This window comes from Phlebotomus papatasi, chromosome 1, assembly GCF_024763615.1.
Source record: "Phlebotomus papatasi isolate M1 chromosome 1, Ppap_2.1, whole genome shotgun sequence".
NCBI lineage: Eukaryota > Metazoa > Arthropoda > Insecta > Diptera > Psychodidae > Phlebotomus > Phlebotomus papatasi.
In genome coordinates, this window is record NC_077222.1 from 31,078,512 (window position 1) to 31,099,025 (window position 20,514).

At 34.3% G+C, this 20,514-nt stretch overlaps 3 protein-coding genes across 5 annotated transcripts in view; 2 read left to right on the plus strand and 1 right to left on the minus strand.

Moving 5' to 3' along the window:
• The window catches only part of LOC129798804 (uncharacterized), a 32,333-nt gene extending 23,459 nt beyond the window's left edge, over positions 1 to 8,874 (minus strand). Inside the window, exons 1-3 of one of the 3 annotated variants that reach the window (XM_055842157.1) lie at positions 8,733 to 8,874; positions 7,356 to 7,420; positions 459 to 854 (exon numbers count right to left, since the gene is read on the minus strand). In XM_055842157.1, the coding sequence (XP_055698132.1) occupies positions 459 to 814 (356 nt within the window). In that variant the 5' untranslated portion in view covers positions 815 to 854; positions 7,356 to 7,420; positions 8,733 to 8,874. Of the gene's footprint in view, positions 1 to 458; positions 855 to 918; positions 1,116 to 7,355 lie in introns of those variants that run through there. The other 2 variants (XM_055842156.1, XM_055842158.1) reach the window with 2 other exon arrangements.
• Positions 1,441 to 9,792, plus strand: LOC129798810 (protein C12orf4 homolog). The gene is made up of 3 exons (XM_055842168.1): positions 1,441 to 2,398; positions 2,456 to 2,597; positions 9,053 to 9,792. Exons 1-3 carry the CDS (start codon positions 1,512 to 1,514, stop codon positions 9,563 to 9,565), a joined length of 1,542 nt encoding a protein of 513 aa, XP_055698143.1. The 5' UTR covers positions 1,441 to 1,511; the 3' UTR covers positions 9,566 to 9,792.
• Positions 9,793 to 13,206: 3,414 nt separating this feature from the next.
• The window catches only part of LOC129798801 (uncharacterized), a 29,470-nt gene continuing 22,162 nt past the window's right edge, over positions 13,207 to 20,514 (plus strand). Inside the window, exons 1-4 of the mRNA XM_055842153.1 lie at positions 13,207 to 13,395; positions 13,691 to 13,928; positions 18,987 to 19,216; positions 19,303 to 20,018. Coding sequence (XP_055698128.1) covers positions 13,728 to 13,928; positions 18,987 to 19,216; positions 19,303 to 20,018 — 1,147 coding nt within the window. The 5' untranslated portion in view covers positions 13,207 to 13,395; positions 13,691 to 13,727. The remainder of the gene's footprint in view (positions 13,396 to 13,690; positions 13,929 to 18,986; positions 19,217 to 19,302; positions 20,019 to 20,514) is intronic.

A 20,514-nucleotide genomic window follows, 5' to 3' on the forward strand; every position in this document is an offset into this window, starting at 1 on the left:
GAAAAAACGAGTTCAGAAACAAAAAACCTCGCTTATCTCGGCTTCTGATTAATCGATGAGATCAAGTTCTACGGCAAAATTATAGAGAACATTCTGGTCTACATTTCACCCATATATCACTTTTTTGTCAGTCCATCCAAATCCTTGATATTTTGGTTTAAATACAAAATTTGTATAATTTCACGAATTTGATTCAAGATAACTGAATGGCGTCCCTTAACTTCAGCTCTAAATCGAATTTGCGTACATTCCGAGTTAGCTCACGTTAAGAATCTCACCTACATAAGCCGGTTAGGATTATGTCCCTTTTTTCTTTGATAAAAAAATTTCCATATTTTTTTTGTTTTAAATGAAAGTTACAGGAAAAACACCCAATCGTAGCAACCATAAAATTCAATTCTTCACTGAAAGCATGTTTTTTTCCTGAAATTTTCAATGTAATTTTTAATTTGTCTTACCTTTCATTGTCTGAATCACTATCACCTAGGTTGTGCCCCCCTATATCGAGAAGAGGCTCATTTTCTTCGTCCAAATAAGTCCATAACGGATATCTTTTATGCTCCTTCAGAAATACCTCGAAAGTTGTCCTTCTGTTGGACCCATATCGCCACATTGGCATTTTGCGATCGAAGTACCTTTCCCACTGAAGCATCTTGGATGACGGAAAGGGCCCCTGATCCTTCCCCATTGGATCACGGTAGCACCACATTTCCAGCTCAGCGGAAGTCTCACTGTCACTGTTGCGTTCCTCTTCGCTTTCCGAGGAAGAAAAGTTCGCAAAGGTCTCCTGGAACGCTGAAAGATGCTTGGACATCGCTCCACTGCAATTTCTTTGACTTCAGACTGCTTTTGGTCTGCAAGAGAAACGGGAAAATTTGTAAGAAAAAAATTGCTGTTGGCAAGAAAAGCGAGATGCACCTGAAAATCTGAATATCTCTAGTTCGGGTGGAATTCCCTCAAAGGAAAAGTAACTAAATAGACGAACACACTGAATTATGCGTTTTTTCTCTACTTTCGCGGCAAGAAAATGCAAAATAACCATGAAAATGTGGAAAAACTTGAACCGGTCGATCAGGAAATTTCTTGTTCCTTGATCAAATATGGCGCCGAAGAGCTTTTGAGGGGAGGGAATATTCATAGAATCCCTACAATTTTTCGCGCAGTTTGTCGCTCAGTTTTTATTAAATTTATTTTTCACAAGTGCAATTTTTTTTAACAGAGAAGCAAATTTTACGTAAATTACACTGCATACTATGTATTTTTTTTCTTAAAAAAAAACGCCTGCAATTTTCTCAATTAGCATTCAAAAATCATTTGAAAGCTGTTTATGCAACGGTTTTCTTTTTAAATCCGTTGAAAGGTTTCCATCAACTTCCCCTCTGAAGGCAAATCGACGTTATTTTGAATTGCGCCGAAAAACAGCTGATTGGTTTAGTAAAAAAAGCGCGGAAAAAATTCAAAGTGGTGTGCTGAGTTATCAAAACAAATCCTCCCAGGAAGTTTCAGGGAGAATGTCATCTTCCTCGACGTTCGAGTACACGTACAAGGATTACGATGGGACAGAGAAAACCATCAAGCACCAGCTGGACATTCCGTACAAGGAAGACTGTGGGGAATTGGCGCATAGAATTGTGTCAGAAATGGATCCAGTGATGAAGTACTTGGATGCAGATATTGAGCTCAAGAAAGCCCTCAAGACCTTTGTGGAGCGTGAAAATCAGAATTTCTACGACCGCAGGGATGAAGATCTGCTGAATAAGGCGAGAAATGGTCAAGTGGATGTGGAGAATCTCGTGACAGAACTGGACAAACTGTACAAGGAGGAAGTTCTGGAATTTGCCGAACGTGTTGGTCCAACAGATGAAGAAATTTTTGCATTGGCTTTTCACCAGCTAGTCCATTCGCCCCTGCTGCCTGACATCCTCACCAAGGAGCAGAGCTATGCCAAAAGTATCTCAGAACTAAATACGCGGATGTACGAGGAAATTGACGAACTCAGCCGGAAGCAGGCAGCAGAGATGGACGAAAAAGTCCAGCAACTGGACGTTTCCACAACTTCCGACGATATAAATCAACTCCTTTCTCAGCATTACTCCAACCAGAATCTAATCCGAAAGCGCTGGGAGTCAAAATTGGAAGCCAAAAGGGGACACCAGAAGCATGAGTATCGCAATTGGGTAACTAGTCAAGTTGGAGAGGCACTTATCAACAATCCCACTTCCCTACCAGTCTCCTCGACACCCATTGGCAATAAATCATCAATGTTTGTGAGTCAGAATCTGTCCATGGAGGAGAGTTTCACAATCCATTTGGGATCTCAGCTCAAGCACATGCACAACATCCGGATTCTCAGTGCAGATGTCACGGATTTCTGCAGTCCTCTCCATCGGGATGAAAAGTAAGGGCCCTCAAGGAAATTTCTCAAAGAAATCTGCTAACTGCCCTTTCTTTTCAGCCTCAATGGACTGAACATGGCCCTGGGACTTTACTCGAGCTCTCTCAGTGGAATTGTCGTCCTCACGCCTTCAGGATCTGTCCAGGCCCTTCCTAGTATCATCAAAAATGCCAACATGTCAACGGAATTTCACTTCGATCAAGTAAGTTGCATGGAATTTGCACCATTGCACTCGTATTTATCAAAAGCAAATCGCTCATTTGAAAGCATAAATGCACATGCAATTTTTTAAAAATCATTTCAATGTCTCCGGCACACTGATCAGGAAAATTTCATGAAGTCGAAATTCGGATCCCTTTTTTCTCACATGTTTTGCATAAGGTAAATTAAGATAATTCAAAATCTGCTCCAAATGGAGATTTTTCGCTACTCCAAATGGAAACGTAATTGTTTTCATGATAAATACAATACTAAATTATTATATTTATATATTTTCAATACCACAGTTTCATTATTAAGTTAATTTTGCTCCAAATAAAGCGAAAATCCATTCATATTCACAAATTTTAATATGTTAATTTCTCAGAAAAATTAAAAGTGTACCTTTTCACCATTGAATTAGGTGTGATTCCTTCTAATCACACCTATTGTAATCTTCGGATTTCTCAAAGTGCTATGATCGAGGTGAATTTCACAGGGTATATGTTTTGAACATCCCTGACGCCGAAAATCATAAGCCGGCAATTTCGGGTCCGGCCGGCCATCCGGCCGTCCGTAGTACGCAATATCTCTGGTTTGTATAGAACCGGTTAATCTAAACCGGTTAAAAATCACGTTTTTTATTTTATCTCAAAATCTAAGCATGCGATTTTGATTTTTTTATGTTTGTGTTGTAATCCAGAAAATTTAGACTAATTTAAAAAAAAATTAAGACATACGTCGAACGGTTCTCGAGATATTTCACTTTAAAGATTTCAATTTTAAGAAAATTTGCTAATTGCGTCAGGCGGGAAAAAAGCGGGAGAAGCGGCTATATATATAGGGAAAAGCTGTTCCATATATGAGGGGCTCAGAATGAAAAATGAACATCAAAATATTGAGAAATTCTCAGTTTGCATAATCTTATCAAAAATATTTCCTTCAGGAACTTTGCCAAAAATTATTTTTCTATATCTTGAGTGAAAATGTTTTTTTTTTATATGTTGGTAAATTTATTTTCCAATTTGAGTTGTTTTTTATGGGAGTCCTAATACTAAAAAAAAAATATTAAAAAGATTTTCCAGATTATCATATTTTCTTGAGGATTTTGCATTAAATTTCCTCAAGAAAATGCCAATTTTTATAAAATTTTCTGTTTTCCGGCACTTTAGCCAGGAGTCTAATACTCATGACCAAAAATTTTCATGAAAAAAATCACATTTTTATGCATAATTTCGATTTATTTTGTAAAATATCTTGATAATGCTAATAGATTTTTCAACACAGGGCCATTTAAAACAATTCAAAATCAAAATTTTCATTCGCTTAAATGTATTTTTCGTATACTTTTAAGGCAATTATAAAGCCCTAAAACCTATAACTTCTATGCCTTATAACGCGTGGCATTTTAAAATGTTAAAAATATTTTCGATTGAGCTAAAGACCAGCAAATATTCATCAAGAAAATTATTTGAAATGGTGTGTAAGACCCTATCACTTTCAGCATAAAATGGTTAAAATTTTGTACAAAACCCGCATAGCGTAAACAAAAAATCGTTAAATTTGTGAATAAAACTCAAACGACTTCAGCATAAGGCGGTAAAAATTTAGAGTAGAACTCGCTAAGGTCTTGTATAAAACGATTAGGATTGTGCATAGAAATGGCGCAATTGAAACATAAAATGGCAAAATTATGTTCAAAACCCTCACAGGGCCAGGATAAAACTTTCTAATACTGTGAAAAACATACGCATATCGCAAAATTTACACTGTTCGAGCATGAATCAACGTTGTAAGATTAAGCGTAAGTGTTTAATGTGTTTTAAACTGTGAATTAGTGAAATTCTGAACTCTCACACTATATTGCCCCTCTCCCTCTTACAATTTATTATTCTTTTTATACTTTTTTGTTAATACATACAAAGTGCTCCTAAAACGCGCAGCTTCATCATAAAATGATTAATATAGTGCTCAAAACATGCACCGCTTCAGCAAAAACGGTTAAAATTATGCTTAAAACATGCTAATCTCAAGCATAAAACGGTTTGGATTGTGCTTAAAATTCACAATGCTCGAGCGTGAATCATTCTAATATATACAGATTTTTGTGTGTTTTAAGCAATTGCTAAACCTTTTCATGCTTAAACTGCTTCTGTAATGTTGTTGCGCTTTTAAAGCATTGTCGATAAACAAAATATCTATCTATCTATTTTAAGAATAATGAGAATAGTCATTTTATGCTTAAGCTGTGCGTCTTTTGAGCACAATATTATGCCCTAGACAGACTTGCGGCTTAAGCCGGAGACGGCTTATTGGAAATCGCGAATTGTTGTCGCGAATTGTTTCGCGTATGTTCGCGAGGCGCGGATTTTCACGTGCGCGAATTTTTCTTCGGTTATGAATATCTTCGCGGATTATCACGGGTCGCTGACAGAGGTTCTAAATTGATGTAAAGTTGAGGCTTCTATCCCTCATAGTTTCCGAGTTAATTGTCTTTGAAGATTTTTTTTTACGCATTTCTCTTCGATTTTTTTTTCATTTTCTAGTGAAATTTTGCACATATCAAGCCTAAAAGAGGCTCTAAATAGATGTAAAGTTTGAGGCATCTATCCCTCATAGTTTCCGAGATAATAATCGTCTTTAAAGATTTTCAGATACTTTTATGAATTTCTCATACAATTTTCCTCATTAATAACGATAATACGCTACATATAGTTTAAGAATTATTAAACGAAATTTGCATTATTTATTTATAAATATCGTTCGAGTTTGCCACAATCTAAATTTGCAATGAAGGAATCGCACCTCTATAAGCTGATCTAAGCTTATCACTGGCTTTTACATCGATCGACCATGTTTTCCAATGAAAAACACAATGAGGTGACTGTTGCTTATTCGTTTCGTTTGACATTTATGTCATATTTCTGGCTAATTTTAGTTAAATTAAGTGCTAATCTTTATTGTTAACGGTACGTGAAGTTTTCAAATGAAATAATTACCTATTTCGTGAATAAAAAGGTTTTTTTTTCCTGAAGTGTCTGCAAATGCTTCAATAGGAAACCCCGGAAATATGATTTTTTTTTGTAGAGATTTTCTTTTTGTTTTAGATGGGAAAGGAGAAAAGATCAGGAATAAGAACAAATCCTGCACTCAAGAGCAACTCAACAAGGTTTTGGAAGTCTTTCGTCGCGGTTTCACTTACACTCTTTGTCTCCAATTAGAAACTTTCCCTTGTCTCCATTTGGATTAATTTGTTTCCAATAGAAGCATTTTACATTCGCGTATTTTTCTTGTATTTAAGAAGTTTTCAAATTATATCTAAAGAATTTTCACTAAACAGTAACATTCTAAAAGAGTCAAGGAGCAAATTTATGTAATTCTTTTCAGAAAAAAATATGAACTTTATGTGTTGAATCTTCTGTCAAAGTTAAAGCGTCTGGAAATGGTTTTGAATAAGGACATTTACCCTATATCGATCTCATTCTCTCGCACTCTTCTTCTCTTAAACAAAACTTCAAATTCAATTTAGCTCAATCGAATTTGGTATGCGAAAGAATGAGATAATCATATGCAAAACATGTGAGAAAGAAAGGCTTTTAGATTTCGATTTCATGAAATTTTCCGGAGCCATTATGACTCCGGCACGCCTTTTAGATCAGGAAAATTTCATGAAGTCAAAATTCACATCCCTTTCATTTTTAAAAGTTTTGCATATGTCTATCCTACTCTTTCACACTCTTCTTCTTCTTTTATGCATCACAGCAGATTCAATTTAGTTCAATTTAATTTTTAGAGCGAAAGAATGAGACAAACATATGCAAAACGTTTGAAAATGAAAGGCATAGTGAATTTCAATTTCATGAAATTATCTTGATCTAAAAGGTGTGCCGGAGTCAAGAAAGATTTCTGCAGATACTTAAACACTTTAATGACGTGGGTAAAATAGTGCGATAGAGGCAGAAATACATTTTGTCGCCCTTTTCTCGCTTTCCGGAAAGTTAAGCAAAGTTTGTGTGCGAAGTTGCGCGTGTTAGAAGTTTGATATAGCGTCGAAAATGATAATATTTTCCTCCATTCACTTTCTTGACTTGAAGTCTATGTGACAATATGTTCTCTAAAATAGTTACACTATGCAAATAAATTGTGTTTTTAATAAATAAATATAATTATTTAAGTTTAGTGAGCATTAACATCAGCAATTGATCTGTAAAAAAAAATAGTTCCAAAATGTGAATACTTTATCTGCAGTTATTTATGCATTTTCCTTTTGGAGTTGTGTGTTAATTGATAATTGTTTGAAAATATGAAAGACGGTCTAAGAAGCATCAGACTTCCTATCGAGTCTATCGAATATTTCGAGGAAGGGAAGATTAAGATAAACTAAGTGACTAATCCTATAGAAAAGATTTATTGCCCAACATGGCGCAATATTGTTATTGCTTATGATTTTATATTGACTTCGCGGCGCCCAAAATATATTCAATTACCACGTGTGTATACAGCAAAAGTTTCTTTTGGTCTTGTGTAGATAAGGGCTGTATATATCTCAATGACCCAAGCTGATAAAATTTGCGATAAATAATCTTTTCTAAAAATGGCGTCAATATGAATGAGTTTTTTTCTTCGACGACAATAGAAATCATATTTCAAGAAATATTATACTGAAATTAAATTCCTTTGAGGAAATATTATTTAGTACTTCTTAAACCTGAGTTTATTGGATTCTGGCGAGTGGGAGAGGAATAGGGGGTATTGTACTTACAATAATTGAAAATTTGAAGAAAGAAGTATCGTATTCCGTTCTTATTGGACAAACTGACACAGACACTGTTGGATTACAACCGTGTGTAAGTAATTGAAGTCTCAGTGCGAATATCAGTCTGATTTCTGTTCCCTTTTACACCTTTTAATTTATTCTGCTAACGTTTTGATCCTGGATGGGATCTTCTGCAGGGTATCTATTGCAAAAAGAATTTAATTTCAATTTTTTTAAAACAATTTCCGTGAGATTTTAAAAAATCACATCAAAGCGTTTGGAAGCAGAACCGCCAAGGGCACAAAATACACTACCTTATCATTTTAGAATTATTAGCAATACATCAAAATCTTCTTCTAACCGCTTTAATGCCGGTTAACTCTTTCGTCTCCTTTGGGACTCTGGGTACCCATGGAAAAAATAATTTTTTTAGACTATTTAGAATCGATAAAATTCCGTTTCTTGTGTATGATTACAAACTATAAGGATGTCCAAATCTAGGATATTTTTTTGCAGGATCCCAATTAACTCTTGAGCTAAGATATTCTTGGTCAAAAATCGTCAGTTTTCGATTTTCTGCTTTCTTGCAGATATGCACATTAAAAAAAATTAACACTATTATAGTGTGTAATCTTTCATACCACTATTATAGTGTTAAATTTGGAAAAAAATGTTTAATTTAAAATTGTTTAATTTAAAGTTGTTGAATTACAAGATGTTGAATTTGGAATTGTTGAATTTAAAAATTGTTGAATTTTTGTGTGTAAACTCAAAAATTTTTGAATTTTCATTTCATTTCGTTTATTTTAGTTTTTTTTGTTGCTTTTTTAGACATTTGTAATGTTTTTTTCCTGTCCTAGGGATCCTTCCTAATACGAGATAATTACATCTGATGTTCGGATCTTCACGATATACTTATTATGCATATAAATATTTGATGTTCTATATGACTTTTGCCCTATGAAAAGCATCTCGGCTGAAGTATATGTCTTAAATGGAAATTCAACAATTTTTACACAACTTTTGTTTTAAGTCCGCGTGTCAAAGAGTCCTTTGACACGCACAAATAGTTTACAAAATCGATAATATTGGCTTTGGGAAAATTGAAGTTTGTCTCCTTTTCGTTCTTTTGGGGACGAGAGTACCCATGAGTTTTCCAATTTCCCAGAGGCGGAGAAAATTCTTTCTCTACAAAAGTATCATATTTGACCACTAAGACTTACAATAAAGTGAGTTTTACTGAAAATCGTTCGCTGGATATGTTGTGGTCCGGAAAGAGTTGATGCCGGTTAAAAAATATATAAAATAGATTCTGTATTCCATCCTGGATCAAAATATTGGCAGAATAGATGATTAGGACAAAAAATCTAACTGAATTTCTACTGAGACATCGACTATTAACCCAAGCACTTCCACAATCACCTTTTTCCAAATTAATCACTCGCGAATTGTTTTGGGTTTTAAAGACTCTGCACTTTGGAGAATCGCCGATTGAGCACGTTTTTATGTCTCGAGAGAGAAAGAAAAAGAAACAATCAGCAGAACTGCAAGTTATAGAATGGACTATGCATCATAATATTGCACAACATTCTTTTAATAATAAATTCTTGGTATCACCTTATCAATTTCAGCTTAAGTGGTTTCATTGGTTTCAGCTGTTTGATCGTTTGTGTGATGGTTTGCAATTTATTTTTTTTTTTCAGATAGAGAATCAAATAGAGCAAATTGAGGAGGATTTGAGGAAAGGTCAGGAGGGGAATGGTGCGGGAGGATCAGAGAAATCCAGACAGAAACTCCATCCAGGAGATTTTTTCATAACACGCCATTCAAATTTGTCTCAGACTCATGTTATCTTTCATTTGATCTCTGATGAATCCTCAGACAGTCCAGGTGAGATAACATCGAGACATCCAGTGATACTGGGTCTGAGAAACATCCTAAAAACAGCCAGTAGGCATGATATCTCCATGCTGACCATTCCCGCGCTTTTGCGCCATGAGATGTCTGAAGATATGACTGTGCCCTGGTCCATAAGGCGGGCGGAATTGGTGTTCAAATGTGCCAAGGGCTTCATGATTGAATCAGCTACTTGGGGAGGAACTGAAATTAATACATTGCAGCTCCTCTTGCCGCATAACATCTCGGAAGAATTGTTCACAACTCTTGCCGGCATGGTTTCGAATGTTTTTCGAGTGGCAAATCCGAAGATTTTGTAAGAGCGTCGCTCAGTTTAAATTTGAATAGCCAACTTGTTTTTGGCGCTGAATTTTAGAGCAGTAAATTTTTTCAGCTCTTGAAATTTTCATTACGTCGGTATCGGTAATTATACAAATTGTATTATTTTCATAATTAATTATTTCTGTAGTCTTGGTTACAATTATTGTACGTGCAATTATTCTTGACTACACAAAATATATTGAGTTTTTATTTTATAAAATAAAAATTGCTTCTTTAATTTATTGTCATTCTTGTACACAATTATTGCTTCGTTGGTTTCAATCAATCACTTCCAGGGAGCATTCCTGCTCCTGAAAAAACACTACAAGGAGTCCTGGGACGTCCGGGACTATACACCTGACAGGATTGTGCACACATCGACGACTCAGAATATAAGTCGTACAACTCATTTTTTTTTTTAAATAAAAATCGTTTATTCGTTTTTTGGATACTTTTTTATACCCTCTACCTTCCCTGTGAATATTGTACTTAAAAGATAATTATTTTCAAACTAATAGAGGTTTTAAATCTCAAAAATTCTGTACTCTGCATGTAAAATCTCAGCTTCAAATCGTTCTCCTGTAAAATTTTCCTACTGCGAGTTATTCGTTTCTTATTCTGAGCGATCGACATATTTATGCATATTTCCACTACATGCAAAAATGTAAATACATATATGCATTTTTACGCTACAAATTTAAAATATTTTTTTTATGAACAGCTATTCGTCGAAAATAGGCAGAAAAATTGGCGCCAAAAATATCCCCGTACGTATATCGTCGGTTGCGTCTACCTCTGTCGTATCTGGGTATATATTTTCTTTGTACATAACGTCATTTCGCGAGGTTTTCGGCGTTCCTCAAAAAAAAAAAACGTAACCTCGGGACCCCCTGTAGCACCTTAACTGTGTATTAAGGTTCTCTCTGAAATTCGGACATTTTGGGACCGCAATTTCACCCGCATTAGAAAAAAAATTCGGACGTGAAACTGTTTTAAATGCAATGATTTTTTATTCATCTACTTACATCTACTCTTATAAATTTACATACTCAATTGAAAAATTAATTGGAACGCCGCAATAATGAAAAATTACATCATAACTAAGAAAAGCCATGGAAAATTTGAGGTTATTTGCTTCATTCGATAATCATAATTACGCTTGAAAAATCAACAAACTTTTTTCAAACGTAACTATCGCGCGATTTAAAATGTAGGCTGATCTTAATTAAAAGAACAGAATTAACAAGAGATTTGTATTTTCAATTTTCCATATTTTCAAAAATAATTTTTTATACAAAAATTTTAATTTTTTTAAATAAATAAATTCCAATATTCACAATATTATCAAAAACAAAACTGAAACAGCTAAAAGGTCTACTATTTGGTTACACAACATCATGCTCTAACACCGGTTTCAAAAGATAACTGTGAATTAATGGCTCTATTTATCATTATCTAAGATAAATGTTTTTTTTTTGTACGAAATGTTTGATAATACATTTTTTAAAAGTTCAAATGTATTGAAAAAAAAAATTCATTATGAAATAATTGAAATCCTAAACATGATTTCAAGTAAAATTGGCAAGATTTGATCATAAATTCAGTCATATGGTCGTCGAAAAAGAACTTTCGTTTCTCCTTATGTGTACAATACCTGAGAGCAGTGTTTTTTGAGCCACGTTTTACACAAGTGCCTAAAGTTAATGTCAAAATGCTTTATTTTGCGAAAAAAATATTACAATGTGCAAAAACCTCTGATACAAATGCCGTAAGTAATAATTTCTTAGCCAGTCCAAAATAATACCAAAAAGACAAGCAGAAAGACCAGAAATATAGAAAATCTCCGATATTGTGAAATATTCTCATAATGAGTACAGTCTCATAGGCCAATTTCGTAGTTTTTGATGTTCAAAAGATTTTGCTTTAGCTATTACCAGGTATTATTCGAGGTATTATTCTTTTTCATACGATAAAAATTTCTAAGTAAATCGAGTGATTTGAATAGGAGAATCACTCTACTTTTAGGAGAAAAAGCACTTCATTGACAGTATCGAACTCTCAAATTGTGAATTTTAACTCTCCGAACCATAATAATATCCAGTTTTCTAACTTCACGATTTTTTGATCAAAGATATCCTAACTCAGGAAATAATCAAATCCCTAAAAAAATATTTTTGATTTGAACTTCTTTATGTGCTACATATAGCTCCGCAAATAGCTCTGACTTAAGCCGAGAAGTCTAGTAGACTAGATTCCCATCAGTTTCCCACTAAGCCGTTTCTCGGCTTAAGCCTTACGGCTTCTGTAAGTCTGTCTGGAGCATAGTTTAACCCTTTAAGGACGATTGGAACACCGGTGTCCCATAAAGAAAATAATTTTTCCTCACTATCTAAAGTTGTTCTTTTCTTATGTCTGTACATAATTGTAAAGTAGAAGGTTGAAGGAATCTATCTAGAATATTTTTTGCAAGTCTCCAGCTATTTGCTATGTAGTAAATATTAAAGCTCAAAAATGGCGAATTTTTAAATTCTCAAATTCATAATTGATTTTTTATATTTTTTTATACTTCCAAATTTTTTTAAGCAAAACCCTTTTGGCAATAAAAACTACATTACTCATACATAATATTTTTCATTAAAGGGAAAAATATTATTCATTGGTATTGTCAGAAAAATTACTTAAATTTTTGTTTTTGTTATTTTTGTCCCTATCGTTCATAGAAGCACAAAATACACCGAATCAGACTCTGTTGGACTTTCCGAGGTTAGATGTAAGACTTATCATTGATTATATTTCTCAGTTTAATTTTTATTGTTGATTTTCAGTCCGTAAAAAGTGTCTCGTCGTTAAAGGGTTAAAACTTAAAACCATCAACAATACTTGGATTTCATCAATTCTAAAAGGCAAAATTTTCTTTTCCATATTTTCTTTTGGGTATATATCCAAAGTCTCAAAGGAAGCGAATAAGTTAATCTAAGTTCATTTGATTCATTAAGGTTGCTTTTTTCCATTTCCCAATAATACTTTCTTTTAGGAAATGTATTATTGGGAAAACTTGGTAGGTAAGTAAGTATTCTATTTTCCTAGTTTTTTTTAGTCAGAAAATCAAGAAAAATTATTCAAAAATCTCTTAATTATTTAATGAATATGTAATACAGATAGCTTCAAAATCTTTCTGTATTAAACATTTATTATTTCTGTCGACCAAAATTTACTGAATAATTTTTTTTTATCAAAATACGGCTCAATTTTGCCATAGAAAAATAAATTTCTTCAGTCAATTCATTAATTCAGGAATCCATTTGTCATCAGGAATTAATTGGGACATTTGGCTTGAGCTATTTTAAAACATCTTTTAGAAAATTTCATTTTATTCATATATAGAAATCATTAAAAAAATAGAGATTTTTATGAATTAGGGACGAGAATTTTTTACTCAAGCCTAAGAAATTTACAAATTACAGAAAAGGAATCATTGATCCCATAAACTAGCTAGAACGATCTCATCAAATTTTTCAAGAAAAATCAAATATTTCGGCGAGAATCGCTCAGAAATTTTCAACCGAAAATTTCATGAAACTCAGCAGTCGCTCACTTTATCTCTCGCATCCCCACTCCAGTCGCTGAGTTGAGCTGGGCGACGACAAAGGGGAAGTTGATGCGGAAAAGTGACAACAAAAACAACGTCGCGACATTCGGCAAAGCGATCAAGTTATGAAATAAACTCAATTTTAGTGCATAAATAGTCTTCAGACATTGCAAAAAAGTCTTAAATTGTGGTTGTTGAACTTTTATGTGATAGATAAGCTAGGATTTGCTGTGAAATATGGTGAGTATTGAGGTCTTTTTGGTACTTTCTCCAAGCTAACCTCTAACATGGCATCATTAGGAAAATCAATAGATTTTTTTCTCTATTTTCTTGCATTAATAATTCACATTATTAGTCTCCCTCACTCCTTTTTCCTTAGTGGTTTGGCAGACAAACTCCCCGTACATTGAGCTATTGATTTTTTCTAACAAATTCGAAAAAAAATTTGGGTAGCAAGCAGAAGATTGAGCTCCCGATAAAACTTAATTGTTTTTCCCAGAAGAATCAATTAGAATTCCATAAATTTGATTTTCAGCAAACATAGATACGTAATAGAAGCGATCGAGAAGGAAATGGAGAACATTAGACTGATAATGGGTACATTCAATGATACTTCTGAATTTTCCTCAACGTCTGACTCGGATGATCTGGAGGAGGACGACAAGACGGATAATTCATCTCCCAGCACAAAGAAAGGCCACAAAACTTCTCCCCGCAACGATGGTGATAGAAAAATGCCTCAGAATATCATTAGAAAATTACTCAATAGAGAGGTAAGTGAACCGGATGAAAGAAGGCCAAACTTCCCGGAAACAGGAACCACAAATTTTGCTTTTGAAATTTTCATCTCGAAGGAATCTAAGTAGTCATATTGGAATAATCATAATTGTTTAAGTGAAAATTGAAAATTCTATAAGCTTTTCGGGAACCCAGTTTTAAATTAACCTCTAATCAAGAATTTCCAATTAATTTCGATGGGAGGAAAATAATTTTTTAATATTTCTTGTAAAATCTTACACTATGCAACAAATTGACAACTTTTTTTTGGCACACGGATCTCACATGGTACGTTTGGTAGAATCGAGTCCCCTGATCAAGAATCTGTTCTTGGTTTTTCTCCTATACGTCACAATTTTCTTTAATTCATTTTTTTTAGTTTTTGCTGTTTTGCCTCATATTATCAATTATTCCTCCGGTTTTAGTGTACAGAACTTAATAAATGGACATCCGTTGGAAAGGTAAGTAGTTGTGCTTCAAGTTAAAAATTATGTGATATTTTTAAAAAAAATCCTTGGGGGCAGAAAAATAAAATCTAACTAAAACTTCTCAAAAATGACCTAAGAAAGCAACTTTTGAAAAATCATATAAACTAAACTAAATTAAATATTAGTGTACTCTCTTCAGCACACAATAGACTCCTCTTAGGACTACATTTTTGCCATAGAAAACATCCTGCTCCGATACCTTTAAAGGCCTTATTTTTTGATTTTTGTCAGAAAATTTTCCAGAAGAAATGCTCCTTTTTTGACAAGATTGTTACCATGGGGGGAGAAGGAGAGGTGAGACGTCTTTGGAATGTATGGATGAAATGTCCGCTAGGATGGTCTCTAAAACATATTCAAAAATGAAAAGCATAGATGGTTTAGTTCTTGAGATATTCCTAAAATATTGGTTTCTGGAGGGGAAGGATAGACGTTGGGATGAAAGTGAAGCGACATTTGGATTCCTTGGATCAACTTATGGGGGGTACTCAGAACATTCCAAGTCGATAGCATCATCAGTTTGTTGAGAAAATATGTTTTTTGGCAAAAATTTGCAAGATTTCATGTCGCTTCTTGGAAATTACAAGGGGCCAACTCACTTTTTGGCGATTTTGAGGTTTTAATGCACTCAGACAGAGAATATAATAAATTTTCAGATGGTATAAGTCATTAAATTTCGATATTAGAAAAGTTTTTCAAAATTTTACTCTTTATGATTGCTTGCGCGGTTTTGTTTGAAGTCAAGGGGCACAAAATAGATTTATCGTTCAAATTTTTGTGAAACAAGGGACTAACTCAAGGAAGTTGATCCCGTGTCATTCTAATTTATTGAAAATTTGCGCATCATTTCGAATGACAAAGAGCTAATTCATAAAAAAAAACATATTTTGAAAGTTAAAAATATGTATATGTATCGATGTTTATAATAATGCTCATACAAATAGAAAAGAATTAAATTGTTTTTATTACCATACTTAATTGAGATAATTATTTATACAAAGTTGAATCTTTCATGCTGTCTCCTGAAAAATGGCTCAGATTGAGTTGGCCCCTTGCAATTTCCAAGGAGCGATGTGTTTTGGAAATGACAAAGATCAAAAAAATAAGGCATTTAGAGGTATCGGAGCTGAATATCTTCTATGGCAAAAATGTAGCCCTAAATGAAATCTATTGCCTATATGCTGAAGAGAGTATATTAATATTTAGTTTAGTTTATATGATTTTTCAAATTTGCTTTCTTAGGTCATTTTTGAGAAATTTTAGTTTGATTTTGTTTTTCCGCCCTCAAGGATTTTTTGAAAAAATATCACATAATTTTTAACTTGAAGCACAACTACTTACCTTTCCAACGGATGCCCATTTATTAAGTTCTGTACACTAGAACCGGAGGAATAATTGGTAATATGTGACAAAACAGCAAAAACAAAAAAAAATAATTAAAGAAAATTGTGACGTATAGGAGAAAAACCAAGAAAAGATTCTTGATCAGGGAACTCGATTCTACCAAACGTACCATGTGAGATCCGTGTGCCAAAAATCCTGTTGCATAGTGTTATAGTTCGGATTTTTTAAACAGACCTAAATTTTCTTCTGCCTTTGGGATATGAGTAAAAATTTTATCTAATAATTAATTAAAATAAAACGTTATGCGTAAAATATTAAGAAAAAAAAACTCTTGATTCTGGTAAAAAGACATTAAAACAAAAAAGGGACAGATAATCCTAACCGGCTTATGTATGTGAGATTTTTAACGTGAGGTAACTCGGAATGCATGCAATTTCGATTTAGAGCTGAAGTTGGGGGACGCCATTCAGTTATCTTGAATCAAATTAGTGAATTTATACAAATTTTGTATTTAAACCAAAATATCAAGGTTTGGGATGGAGTGACAGAAAAGTGATATATGAGTGAAATGTAAACCAGAATGTTCTCTATAATTTTGCTGTAGAACTTGATCTCATCGATTAATCTGAAGCCGAGATAATCGAGGTTGTTTGTTTCTGAACTCTTTTTTTTCGACCAGAGCGCCCCAAGTGTTCATTTGACGAACTTCAACTATATCAAAAAATTGTTGTATTTTGTGACACTTTCCATTTAAAACCCTATTTTAAGTGTATTGGTCGAGTAGAAGCAGTCAAATTGGCATCTGAGTGATTTCAAAGCGTTATTATGGGAAAAATCAATTTTTTCACACTTAAACGGCAAAATCGGAGTGATAGCGTAGTCTGAGCGGAAAATGATGTATGGACGAAATGTAGACACAAATGTCCTCTACAATTACAGTAGACTCTCGCTTATCCGTGGAGCGGGACCGAAATGTCACACGGATTTTGAGAGTGATACACATCAAATTGTTTGAAATCTAACGATTTTTTCGTTTACATTGCAAATTTATGGAGTGAATTCTGATCTGACTGAATCGACATTCTCTCTAAACCTGCGTACTGTCCAAAAAAGTTACAATGAGAAAGAATTAACAGTAGATAGAGCACATTTGCTTTAACAAAAAAACCCAAAACGGGGAAAATATGTCAACAAAATTTTTAAAATTCAACTGTCTCACGGATTTTTTTATGTCACCCGGAAAAAGAGTCCACGGATAAGCGAGAGTCTACTGTATGTCAAAGTAATCATCAAAATCGGGCCTCGAGTGGGTCAGTGGATAGAGTAGTAGCTCTATGACTGCGAGATCTGGGGTTCAAAGCTGAGCAGCAGCAGAAAAAGATTTCTCATGCCATATCGGCTTTGAATTCGTCCAGTGAATGAATGAATAGTAATGCCAATGGTGCATATTGGCAAAAAAGTGAACCGCCTAAACAATAGAGGCTGGTACGAGAACGAGTTTTGATGTGAAAGTGGTACTTCAGTCGATACAAATATTCGCTGTCACTGATCCCAAACACACACCGAGAAGGGATGCTGTGATATAGTAACGGCACTGACTGCTCACAGAGCTGCGATATAGAGCGGCTACCCGTATCGGGGGATAAGATAGAATAGGAGTGGGGAAGCATAAGGGGCCCAATTGATGGCCTGGATGCATCGGAATATCCGAAATGAAGAACTGACCCCTGGCAAAATCTTATCTTATCTCTAATCATCAAAATCGGTTCAGCGACAGTCGAGATAATTGAGGTTATGTGATATTGAAATTGGTTTTTCGACTGTGGCGCCCCTGGTGTTGGTCCTCCAAAGTTCAAATATTCTAGAAAGTTGTAGCATTTGGTGAGATCTTTGACCCCTTATATCTCTGGTTCTATTATAACTAAAGCGAACTTACGCCCCATTTTGGAAACGTCCTAGATTGGACTACAACACTCTAAAATTTGATTAACTTGCACTATGCCGTTTTTGAGAAAAATGAATTTGAATTTTGATGAATTTTGACGCTATCACAGCGCCACCTGTGGCGACTTTTTGAACTTCCATCTGAAAGTGCTCATCGAGGCGAAACCAAAAACCCAAAATTTAGGTCAAAATGTCGAACTTTGACTCTTTATAGCTCAGGTCAGGGGTTATGGATCGACTTAAGTATTTTTTTGTTTGATAGGTATAATTTGCGGCTACAACATACTAAAATTTCAGCCCGATGCACAAAGGAATTTTTGACTTATTTAACTTAGAAAGTTGAAAAATTTTCTCTTTAAAAATAGCGCCCCTAGCGGTAGTGTTATGAACTTGCGATGTTAGAAGGGGAAGTGGCATTTCATGAGAGCTTTCCAAAAAGTCCTCACTTTTTAAATTCTGACAATTAGAACCGGAGTTATGGCCATTCGGTATTTTGGCTTTCGGGATTTTGGCTTTCGGGATTTTGGCTGCCACCACACAATAATGCTCTAAAATTCATGTCACGATGCTCTAAAATTTATGCCATCATGCTCTAAAATTGACGCCACGATGCTCTTAAAATCAATGACACAATGCACTAGAAATCAATGCACCAGTGTGCTAAAATTAATACCACAGTGTACTGGAAAGTTACTAAAAAGGAAGACATTTATGGCATTATTTTAATACCATAGAGTTACTTGATTTTGAGGCCAAGAATGCACTAAAATCAATCAAAAAAGGTATAGGAGCCTTTTTGGTGCCATAAATAGCGTAAAAATGCATTCAATTTTAGTGCATTTTTTCTGTCTGTGTTCCTTCTTTACGGTACCCCTACGCTTACTATTATAGGCTGTGTAGATGTCAATTGACGTCCCCAATCCTTTGAATAAAACATAAAGAAGACAAAAAGAAAACCTATAACACTGAAATCGAGATTTTGTTTGACGTTTATAAATTGATTTCTAATCAAATTCTCTAATAAATTGTTTTTTTTTCTAACCAAATTTTCAAAGTATTTATAATAGGCAATAATCAGTCGTAAGTCCAAAAAAGCTTAGTACAGATTAGTACAGATCGTGTGAAAATTCAATCTAGAGTTGACTTTCAAAAGTTATTTTTTGTTATAAAGTTTGAGTAAAAAATGGTTCGAATATCGAACGTTTCAAAGGTTCCCAGCTTCCCTTATTTCAATCCAGAACGCCATATGTTTAGGTTAAATTGGTCGAAATTTTCTTACAGCGAACTGGATATTTTAGTAATAACGCCAGGAAAATTGCTAAAGAACCACCTTTCAAGCAAATTCCGAGTCGTTTGGCTTTTCATCTTAAGGAAATTGTCCCTTATTGCTATTTGGATCGCCATGTGTTCATGGGACTGTCGGCTTGTGGTCAGTTTCTGCTGAGCTACAAAGTTTCCTACGACGAAGAGTCCATCAATCATTACAACTTTAATGCTCCCTACAAATATGAGTAAGCCATTTTTTTTTTTTAATTCTTGACAAATTTCCGAGGTTTTACGATGAGAAAAGTGTCCTGAAACAAATTTGATGATTCAGATTGTTCTTCTGGATATATCGTCCACACTGTATGCTCGTGAATTACTACAAAGTATGTTTGTTTGATGATCACGGTGTGGATAACATGAAGACTGTTACAATGACTCAATGGTTGAACAATTCGCGCTTCCTGATTGTGCATGGGGCCAGTGAATCCTTTCAGGAGGATTCCTATATAACAATAGCCTCAGTGCCAAAATTAGGCTGCAAAGATTGCATTCAGATGCGCGACAATGAGCTGGATAGAATTTTTGCCAGTGGAAGTCTCTGTATCAAGTGCAATTTGACCATTCACACAAAATATGGTCGTTTGGATTCTGATCCTAGATTTGATCCCAAGCTCAATTTAAACTGTCCAGATCGTATTGTAATTGTGGCCAATGGCTTTATTCATGCGGTCAATGTGAAGTTAGAGATGAACAAAGTGGAGAAGAAATTTACTCCTGAAAAAGTTCAAGAGAAGGCAAAAATTGAACCAGTTAGAACTGAAATTCAACCGAAAACTAAAAAGCCAGAAGATGATGCCAAGACGATTGTGGCAAAAATAATTGCAGACTTTGCAGAATGTGAGACTGAGACGGTGCCTCTGGAGAAGACAATGATCTTCTCGAGAATTGACAAGTCCGTCCTAGATGACAACAGAAGCTTCGACGAACTGATTATTACATGTGGAAGTGCTACAACTTCACCTGGAGCCTACAATAATGTACTTACAGGTAAGAAATTTTACATTATTTCCATCAATTTGTTCTTCAAAGTAAATTTTGAAAATTTCAAATACATCCTTTATAGTTTCTACAATAGATTTTTTTTCTGTTCTAATTTGACATTATTGAAGCATTGTTAAATAATATAAAAGTCATACAATATATAAAATTTATGAAACGTTCTTTCAGAAACAAAAAATATTCAGATATTTCAAATTAAGAGTTTTAGAACACAGAGAGTTCTAAAGTAAAACGTTCCTACTTTTACAGAATGTTTCAAAAAGAAGTGGCAAAGCGCCCCAAATGCTCGAAGTTAGAGCCCTGCATACCGGTAAAACGGTAAATGTGCTTTAAATCACACACAGCTGAGTTATAAAACGGTAAATGCGTTTAACACGCACAGCTCAATCATAAAACGGTAAGTGCACTTAAAAACACGCACAGCTCAATCATAAAACGGTAAATGCCCTAAAAATCACGCACAGCTGAATACCGTTTTTTGATC

What these genes read in the sequence shown, in the direction of transcription:
- LOC129798810 (XM_055842168.1), top strand. Translation starts at nt 1,512, where the DNA reads ATGTCATCTTCCTCGACGTTCGAGTACACGTACAAGGATTACGATGGG. An exon ending in CCTCTCCATCGGGATGAAAA is followed by an intron (nt 2,399 to 2,455) that starts GTAAGGGCCCTC and finishes CTTTCTTTTCAG; the next exon opens with CCTCAATGGACTGAACATGG. An exon ending in CGGAATTTCACTTCGATCAA is followed by an intron (nt 2,598 to 9,052) that starts GTAAGTTGCATG and finishes TTTTTTTTTCAG; the next exon opens with ATAGAGAATCAAATAGAGCA.